At 38.1% G+C, this 9,930-nt stretch overlaps 1 protein-coding gene across 1 annotated transcript in view; it reads left to right on the forward strand.

Moving 5' to 3' along the window:
* LOC108687967 overlaps positions 1-9,357 on the forward strand; it is a 34,732-nt gene extending 25,375 nt beyond the window's left edge. Inside the window, exons 5-13 of the mRNA XM_018194015.1 lie at positions 4,223-4,405; positions 5,616-5,744; positions 5,870-6,077; positions 6,497-6,724; positions 6,956-7,280; positions 7,367-7,614; positions 7,819-7,995; positions 8,088-8,273; positions 8,539-9,357. Of these exons, the coding sequence (XP_018049504.1) occupies positions 4,223-4,405; positions 5,616-5,744; positions 5,870-6,077; positions 6,497-6,724; positions 6,956-7,280; positions 7,367-7,614; positions 7,819-7,995; positions 8,088-8,273; positions 8,539-8,833 (1,979 nt within the window). The 3' untranslated portion in view covers positions 8,834-9,357. The remainder of the gene's footprint in view (positions 1-4,222; positions 4,406-5,615; positions 5,745-5,869; positions 6,078-6,496; positions 6,725-6,955; positions 7,281-7,366; positions 7,615-7,818; positions 7,996-8,087; positions 8,274-8,538) is intronic.
* Positions 9,358-9,930: the final 573 nt, after the last annotated feature.

A 9,930-nucleotide genomic window follows, 5' to 3' on the forward strand; every position in this document is an offset into this window, starting at 1 on the left:
TCGAAATTAGTAATTTTTCTTAGGAAAAAATTTTTTTAATTCTGAATTTTCGAACGTTTCAAAAAATGCTTTAACAACTAAATGCGACGTTTTTCTTTAACTATTTTAGCGCTGAACATTCCTTTTTCCAGGGTCTAAAAACTTAAAAAATATTTCTTTTCTATAAACAATTATTACGAACTTAAGTAGAAAATACTTTTGCTTTTTAGCGATAAATTGCGATGAAAATATAAATATATCGTTTCTCTAACTGAAAATATATCTTTATAATGTCTTTATAGTGTGTTGATTTCTTGTTCATTAAAATGTCTCAAAAATGCTATTTTTACACTTTTTGAATTTGATTTTTTATCAAGTTGTACTTTTTTGTCAAACAGGCGAATATATATTATTTTATATACACATTTTATATAAAATATATTTTCTAAGGAAAAATCGAAATTTAGAGAAAAGCATTTTAGGCATTTTATCTTTTTTAATATTTTACATTTATATTTATAAATGAATTATATTTCATGAATTATAGCTGTCAAGACACCTTGTCTTATCTACCGAGTTTTTTATCAACTGTTATTAGTTTTTCATTCTTGTACCGATGAGCTCTTAGAACACCGGAAATTTTCTTAAGTTACGCCCGGTCGCTAGTTGGAGGTGCGATGTGTGCCTTTGACGGCGAGAGATGGTTAAACGGCGCGAATATCCCCAGACGACGATAATCAGCAAAGACAACGTAAGGCTCAACGCTCGTGCCGTCAACGTGCGCCTCCAGCGATGCATTTAATTAACGCTGCACACGCCGCGGCGCGAATGACGGAATCGAATATTTGTGCATAGCAAAACCGCGAGTAGCAAAACTGCGGCGCCAGTCTTCAGGGCCATGTCACTCCGTCGCTCCGCGCTGTTCCCCTCCCCCCCTCCTCCTCCACTCCCCCCTTCCCCCCGATCCCTCATTCATTTATTCTAACCGTTCCCCCGTTGCCAATTGCGTTTGTACACACTGCGCGACGGTGCATCGATCGCTCGGAATTATCGTCCCGCTGATAACGTCGTTTGTCCGCGACGCCAATTCGTGGCTGCGACGAATAACGATAAGAGAATTGATATAATTTGATGATATAATGGACTGGGTGCATTTCCGCGACAGTAGACAACTATTGGAAAGAGAATGAGAGTTTCGGGAGCGTTCCACGAGTATGCAGGACGTTAATTGCGCTTTGATTTCGTTATCCACTTCATCCGGAAATCTGTTGTGAGAGGAGAGATCGAATCTAATAAATTCTCATTTTAATGATTTCGGAAAAACTATGATATACTTTTTTGAGTAAGACTACCATATCCGAATCACAAGAAAAGAATACATCATGCTTTTTGAAAAAAAGATCCAGAGGTGAAAAGAAGGGATATAATTTTTTGTGCCTTAAAAAATGTAGGTATTTAATAAAATAAAACTTGAAGAAAATAATTTTTATTGACAATTCTTATTAATATAATTTTATAAATATAAAATTTTAATCAATGATCAGAAGATTATGTATTCTTAATACTACTCCTGAGGGATCGTGGGAAATCTAATCCCACGTTGAAGAAAAAAACCACTCGCGATGCGCCGCATCTTTTTCGCGCGCATACTATTGTCGCGTCGGCTCCGGTTGATTTGTAGTAATTGGTGGCGTTTAATCGCTTATATACGCGCGGGCGAGTCGTCAGCACGATCCGGTCGAGCCACGCGCGCGTGGAGGTGCAACGATGGACAATTACGCTTCTCTGCCGAATAAAAATTCGAGTCACGTGCGGAGGCCGCGCGCACTCGCGGTTGCGACTTCGACATTGACGATCCCGCACAAATTGCACCTGCCTCCGCGTCTGGAAAGTTGATTGAAAATGACGCGACGATCGGCTTGAGTCTCTAATTGCATCTACTCGATATTTCGCTCAATGAGAGAAATATTTCTGGTATTTGTGATTGTAATTGTATGGTAAAATATTACGATTACTTTATTTTTATAGTCATTACTGTTATAATATCAACAATAATAATAATTATATAGTTTTTATAAAGAACTATGTAAAATTTATATAGAACTATGTAGTAATTCTATATAAAAAAAGAACGTATAGTTGGCTATAAAATTGTAATTGTTTTCGAGGACAACCATGTATTCTGTTTACATAAAATCATAAATATTATTATGTTAATATTACAGAGAGTAATAACTATAAAAATGAAGTTGGTAATTATTATTTTACTGAGCAGTTGTCGCGAGTACTAAAAACTTTTCTCTCAATGCTTGTAGTATTTTTGTAGCGTACTTCTGATTACTTACCTACTTCTTGCCTTAATTGTACGCTGCAGAGAAATCACAACACGTATGTTTTATAATCTTCTGGTTTTTCTGATTTATCACTTTGTCAAAATCCTAAATTGAAATCTCAACAAAATTCAAGCACGAAAATCGACATTAAATCAATCTTGCATGGTTTTTTGTAACGTAATTACTTGCATAGGATATTTTTAGTATTTCTATATTATATATTATATTTCAATTTTTATTATTTTCTTTGACAATTCACACTTAAATAAAGATTGATATAATATTCTATACATTCTTTAGATAAAAATAAATGTAATAAATCTTTTTTAATTTTTGTAAAAACAATTTACATAAATGTACTCTCTAAAACTTTTATTTATATTTTTTTAGACTAAATTGTCACTCCGAAGAGCGAAATCTCATTCTTTATAGATTGAGCCACTCTTTTTCAAGACTGGCGCAATTTTCACTTTATAAAATGAGATTTCAATCGAAAAACTTTAGAGAGTAATAAAGTGTATAAATAGCATTTATATATTTAGCGAATTTATAAGACTATCCTCCGTGCAAGCAATGAAGGGTTAAAGCCGAGGTCTCTCGAGGAAGCTGCAAATTGCGTCCGAAATCCGAGTGCTTCGCATATCTCATTTATTTACTCATCATGTATTTACTCGTGCCGTTGATTTATCGGAGTACAACGGCACGATTCAGCGAGATTTCTCGTTGTTACATGCATCGACGAGCAACATTCGGAATTCGTGACGAATATCGAATAGCCCGGCTGTGGCCTCCGCCTTACATCCGCGCATAAAAATTGACGTGCGTGCCTACGTTCTCGTATAGATCGTGTTTTAATTCCGACTTTTTGTTCTCCCTCTCTCCCTCCTTTCTCTCTCTCTCTCTCTCTCTCTCTCTCTCTCTCTCTCTTCTTTTCGGTCACTCGTCCTCCAAAAGAACAAGAAGAAGATACGGTCATGAAGAAACAAGACGTCGCCGTCGCGGTCGTAAAAATAAATTTCTTTCCTCCTCCTCCTCTTGCCCCTCCTACGCAATGTTCTCTCCACTCGTTCTCTCTCTCTCTCTCTCTCTCTCTCTCTCTCTCTCTCTTGTCATAATGCACGCATCTTTGATTGTACAAGTGGCGTGTGTACGCGCGGATATTCGCGAGAGACAGAGAAAGCGAGAGAGAAAACGGGATCGTGTCTGAAAATATGATCGCGCCGTATATCCTCGCGCGAAAATAAAGTCAAAGGTTCGTCAGCCGTAATAAAACGAAGAGGGAAAAAAAAGAGGAGAGAGAGGAAGAAGCGGAGAGACGGAATGATTGAAGAAAGGAGGCGCGGGCGGCCGTAGACGATAAAACAACGAGGAGCGGCTTGTCTGCTTGAGCGCGAAAATCTGCGGGGTATCGTCAGGAATTCTTCTGCTCCGATAGTATTCCACGATCGCGGTGTTACGCAATTTTGCTTTGTCTTCACTGAATTTCGGTCTCATGGATAAAGAGAAGCGCTGCACTTGCTTCATCCAGCGATCGATCGCATCTCGTACGACGTGCCTCGACTCTAAAACGAGACAGAGAGAGAGAGAGAGAGAGAGAGAGAGAGAGAGAGAGAGAGAGAGAGAATAAATGAAGTACGATATTATATGAAGGAATGTTTGTTAAGTCGTAATTGATCACAATGTTACTTTAGAGGAGCGAAGGTTTTAGCTTTTATAAATTTCTCGTTTGGAAAGAGGCAAATGCCTCAGGCATGGCACAGCAGAGAATTTTGAAACGCGAGACGCATCTCAGGCTTGGCGCAGCGTGCTTAAGGTACGTCTCGCGTTTCAAAATTCTCTCCGGCGTAGTTCGTGCCGGACGCGTGCAAAGAATTCACGGAATCGCCACGAATGTTTGTCGCAATTTGCAGTGTTCGGCCTCGCGCTGTGCTCGCAATTCGACACCGGCTGCCGTGCGGCGCCGATTCTGGTGGAGCGATGTACTCGCACCCTCGAGGAGCTGGCGTTCGCTGACACGACGCTGGACCTCTACAAAGTTTACCACAGCAGCCCTAATGAGCAGACCCCCGAACTGCGACAGAAGCTGAACGAAGGTAAGACGGGCGCGCCGTGGCCGGCCAGCAGGTCGGATCGCGCGATCACGCGTGCTATAAATAGCCGGCAGTCGTGCCACGATGTTCGGCTCACGGGTTGCAAAAATGTCGAGGCGCGCCACCAGATGCATGCTGCATTGTGGAGGACCCCCTCCATTCTGAGGGAGGGCGCCAGAAAAGCACGCTTATATTTTGCGCGACAGATCGAGATTTCAGGGACAACGAATGAGCGAACTCCTTTCGTGCTTTGAGAAACAAAGATCCGGCTGCATTTAGCGATAAGCCCTAACATTTATACATATATAGCCTCGAAATTTCTTTCAATCTTTTATTTCTCGCGACGTTGCACAGCGTATAAATTAGTTGTTTTCGGAATAATGTTAAAAAAACTTCCACATTTCATGAGAAAGACAGAGACTGCTACTGTCTGTATTATATCGTCTGTATTATATTGTGCAGATTTAACTGCTGCAACATGTCAATTGTCTGCCTAACATCAGAAAATTGCGTTCAACGAACTGAGAGTTTATCGGCTAAATATATATTTACTTACGATTATCATTTTAATTCATTAAATATATTTCTTTCACAATTCTTCCAAAAAGATCAAACTGTAAAATTTAATAGAAGGAAAAAAATTGGAATGCATAAATAGATAGTAATTTAAGTAGATTGTAGATAATATTTGAGATGAACGAAGCTTCTAACTAGAGATGTTCTTTTCGAAATTTCTTGTGCACAGTAATTGATTATTAATATATTATTGACTAATCAGATAGTATTGGCAAAGAAAATATATACTTAATATGGTCAAGTTTCTTTTTTGTTATTTTCGTTTTACAACTCTTAAAAAATCTTTTCAAATCATTTTTTTATTATAATGATTTTGTTGATATTTTTAAAATTCATCTTTTTTTTAGTTATGTTGATTTGATATTTTTTTATGAAGTTGAATTAATTTATTTAGTGAAGTTGAGTTTATTATACGTTTGATAATTAATAGAGTAATGTTTACTTAACTCATTCATGGTAATAACTAAAAAGAGTACATTTTTTTGAGTTGTATCAGTTGAATAAATGCGACATAATCATATCAATGTAATTAATTATATTGATGTAATTATTATATCTTTTAAGCAGTTATTGATATGATTAGTATTTATTTTTTGTGATGAACTGAACATAGAGCAACATAACATAATCTTTTCAGATGTCTGTAACGCGGATTTAAGTCCGTACACTCCCCAATGTATCGCCAGTGTTTTGAAAAAGTTTTTACGTGAATTGCCAGACCCAGTAATCCCGGTGCAATGGTATGATAGGTTTCTGGATGCGTCGAGTAAGTATATATTTCTTAATCAAATATTTTTTTTTATAACCGATTTAAATTATCAAATGTTTTGTCAATGGTTATAATTCATCGCTCGATTCTGAAAGTTGTACGAATTTGTTTTTGTCTCACAGATATGAGAAGCGACGAGCAATGCGCGACGCGTCTCAATCAATTAGTAGCGGAGCTACCGGAGCATCATCGTAGCACATTGTGCCATTTGATGGCACATTTCTGTCGCATCTGCCAGTTGCAGCACGGAAGGGGCTACACGGAACCACCGACCATCCTCGTACAAGTTCTCTGCCATATATTTCTCAGGCCGCCCTGGGAGCGAATCATGTGAGTGCCACGTGGATTTTTTTAGTCATAGGGAAAGAGTTGAGAGTAGAGCGTGGTTCACACGATCCCTTTTTTACTGGCAACGTAGTGGCTGTAAAAAAAAACATCAGTATTTTCGAGGACGCTAGTAATAGATTGCTTTTCATCTCGTCGACTAGCGGGCTAATTAAATTAAAAGAATGTGACTTTCTAGTTTACTAGCATTGGGTTTAGTATTTAATTTTCTCTCGCAAAAAGCACCTTGCAGATTTCAGAATAAAATTACATAATGATATAATACTGTCATATTTGCGATAAAAAAATTAACTGGTTTTACGACTATATTACTACTAATAGATAAGATTACTTGTCTGATAGAACACTCGTAATATGTCTTTGATTACGAAGAATTTAGCACTTTGCACTGCGCAATTTTACAGCCAAGTTGTTCACAACACGGAGGCACATATACGCATAATGGAATTGCTACTATTACACGGCGATTGGAGCGAGAGACTACCAGAGTTTGCCAGTCCCCCGCAATTGCCGCCACGTAAAGTTTCAAGACCACAGTTTCCGATTTTGGATCCGTTCCCGGTTCTTGAAGACGAAGTTGTAGACAAAACGGCACCTGGTGCGGATACTGGCAAGGACCAACAGCCGCATAGGTGATCTTCAAATTCGATTCTGATTTCAATCCAAATCTTAATCTAAGTTAGAAGTTTCTAGTTCTAATTCCACATTAAACTTGAACTTAATCTTTCTATCAATTTAATTTTAATCTTACACTTAATTTTAGTTTTTTTTTTTCTATAGTTAACTTTTAAGATTTATGGTAATTATTTGTAATTATAAATGGTACAAATGATTAATTGTAAATATCGCCGAAAAAATTCTAGGCCGCGCACGCTACAGGAAGCTGAATGGTATTGGGGTGAAATCACAAGGGACGATGTAAACGAGATGATGATTGATTCGCCGGATGGCACCTTTTTAGTACGCAATGCGTCTTCCAAGGGTGGCGAGTACACTCTAACGCTGCGTAAAGGTGGGACCAACAAACTCATCAAGATCAGTCACCGAAATGGAAAATATGGATTTTCGGATCCCTACAACTTCCATTCGGTCATCGAGCTGGTCGACTACTATAGGAACTGCTCGCTCGCACAGTATAATTCAGTGCTGGATATTAAGTTGCTTTACCCGGTGTCGCGATTTCAACAGGTACCTTCCTATAATTTTCTGGTTCACGAAATAATTGTATTATATTCATCCTTGAACTTTCTATCTTGTGTTTGTCTGAAAAATAGGATGACGAGATCGCAAATACCACCGACATGGCAAAAGTCAGACAGAAATATTTCGAGTTAGATAAAGATATAAATGATACAATCCGGCAGTATCAACATTGTTCAGATTTGTACAGCAAAACGGCCTACGAAGTTCAGTTGAAGCGTAATGCATTGGAAGCCTTCACAGAGGCCATCAAGATGTTTGAGGAACAGATAAAGTTGCAAGAAAGGTGCAAGATAGAAGCCCAACCTCATGAAATTTCTACGTAAGTAGTCTGTTGTTAATAATGCTCTCTAAAGATATTTACATTTCCAAATTTTTATGAAATCTTAGAAGTGAAATTTTCTATAGTGTTCTATTATGATTGCATTGATGATAATATTTCCGAGATCTTATATAGCAAATAATATAAAGTAGGGATTATTAATTATAATTAATTAATCTTGTTATTATATTTTTTTAATAACAGTTTAACAGACAATTCAGAATTGTTGAAGCGAAGACTAAAGGCCTTAGAAGATAGCAAAGAACAATTGGATGAAAGTCTGAAACAACAGATCGCCTACTATAGAACCCTTGAGAGAGAAATGTACAAGCTGAAGTCAGAGATTGGAGTACTTGTGCGACAAAAGGATCGCCATTCTCAGTACGTATTCTTTTATAATATTCAGTCTGCTATCAAAAATTTCCTTTTATTTTTACATTGAAAAACTGAACCAATTCATTCGAACATTGCAGATGGTTAAAGAAGAATGAGATAAAGCAGAATAAAGAGGAAGTAGACTTTGCAGTTCATTCCGATGAGAAAACGTGGCTGTTTTTGAAGGGTTCTCGTTCTGATGCTGATCTTATTCTAAAGGGCCGGCCCGATGGTACCTTTCTTGTTCGTCGATCGAGAACTGGCCAGTACGCACTTTCTATAGTGTAAGTATCACCTATATTTTTATACAAGTATGACGTATAGTTTAAATCAAGAATAAATGAAAGTAGATAATTATAAATAACGCGCGAGATTATAATATAGCTAATAGTAGGAGTAACCTAATGGTATGAATCATTTAAAACGAAAATTAATTAAGGCTTTTAAGGCTTCCCTCGAGAATTTGAATAATCCAGCTTTAAAGATCGTATTTCATTAACCGGAATGGCGGTTTGTGCCATGTGTTATTCGAGAATCGTGATGTTACAGGTGCAACGATACGGTACAGCATTGCATAATATACGCCACCGAGCGCGGTTACGGCTTTGCCGAGCCGTACAACATTCACGAGACCCTGAAACACCTAGTGCTGCACTATGCTCAGAATTCTTTGGAGGAACATAACGAGTGCCTGACCACCACTCTGGCCTATCCCGCGTTTGCGCCGCCCGCAGCGCTAACGCAACTACAGGCCCAGCAGAAGCAGTTGCAGATCCATATTCAGAATCAATCATCGTTCGCGCGACCGCCCCATGAGAATCAGGTTGTCATGCCGCATACATAATATTGGCCTGTCGAGCGTCGCGATCCGGATCCGCTCGAGTCTGAGTACGTTCACGCACGCGCGCACACCCACACGTGAGTTCTGCTGCTGCAAGCATCATTCGCCGACGCGATTGGCAGATCGACTGTATCACGTGAGCCTTCCTTGACGAATTCGAACATACGTTTCGTTGCGAGAAAACGCTCCTCCGTTCGGAACGTTTCCTAAAATTGCGTACAATAATTATGCGTATGTTTCAGTGAGAGGAAATAATCTCACGCGAAATATCGTGAAAGCACGCAATGTAATATCGGTTGCTTAATCATCATCGAATGGTAGGTAAGTCGTAAGATCTCCGAAAATACGGAACACTTTGACGAAGTGTATAATAGCCGTAACGATAATAATCGTAAGAGATACTAGCGATAGAATTAGATATATACGCGTTATCGCGATACAATAATGATCGCTTCGAAGCAGAAGTTCCCAAACGGTACATCGCGCATCCTGATAAAACGTGATTTATATCCAGAAGAATATAGAAGCAAGAAACAGATGGAGTAAAATCTTGATAAATAATTTTTTAAAAATTAAACTAATTTTTTATATTATCGATTGTTATAAATATTAAAATAAATGTTTAATTATTTTTTTATCGGTATATAAAGGTGATGTTTTGAAAACGTAAAGTTCTTAAATTTTCTTCTGAATTATTTGAATCTTTTTGTTTCGTAAATGTAACAAGAATGAATAAGCGTGAGAAATGATTTGAAAATTGACTTATATTTTCTACATGTATGACTAATAATGATTGGACATTTCGTATCCACGCTTTCGTCAACATTATTACGAGAATGAGATAGAAAGAAAATATCAGATTCGAAGAATTGTTAGAATGTTTGGGAACCTCTCGACTAACAGGACCAACATTACCAACGACGGATGTCACCAGCTCTCCCTCAGGGTTTACACGACGCGGAGAGTCAAAGATCTGCGTCGACATTACGACAGGATGGTGACAGTACGTTTCTGTCGCTACCGAAATTTTGTTTTTCAAAACAGAAAGCGTTTTTTATGACGCTTGTAATTGCGCAGAATTGATCCGCTCGGAAACATCG

This window comes from Atta colombica, unplaced genomic scaffold, assembly GCF_001594045.1.
Source record: "Atta colombica isolate Treedump-2 unplaced genomic scaffold, Acol1.0 scaffold222, whole genome shotgun sequence".
In the NCBI taxonomy this organism is placed as follows: domain Eukaryota; kingdom Metazoa; phylum Arthropoda; class Insecta; order Hymenoptera; family Formicidae; genus Atta; species Atta colombica.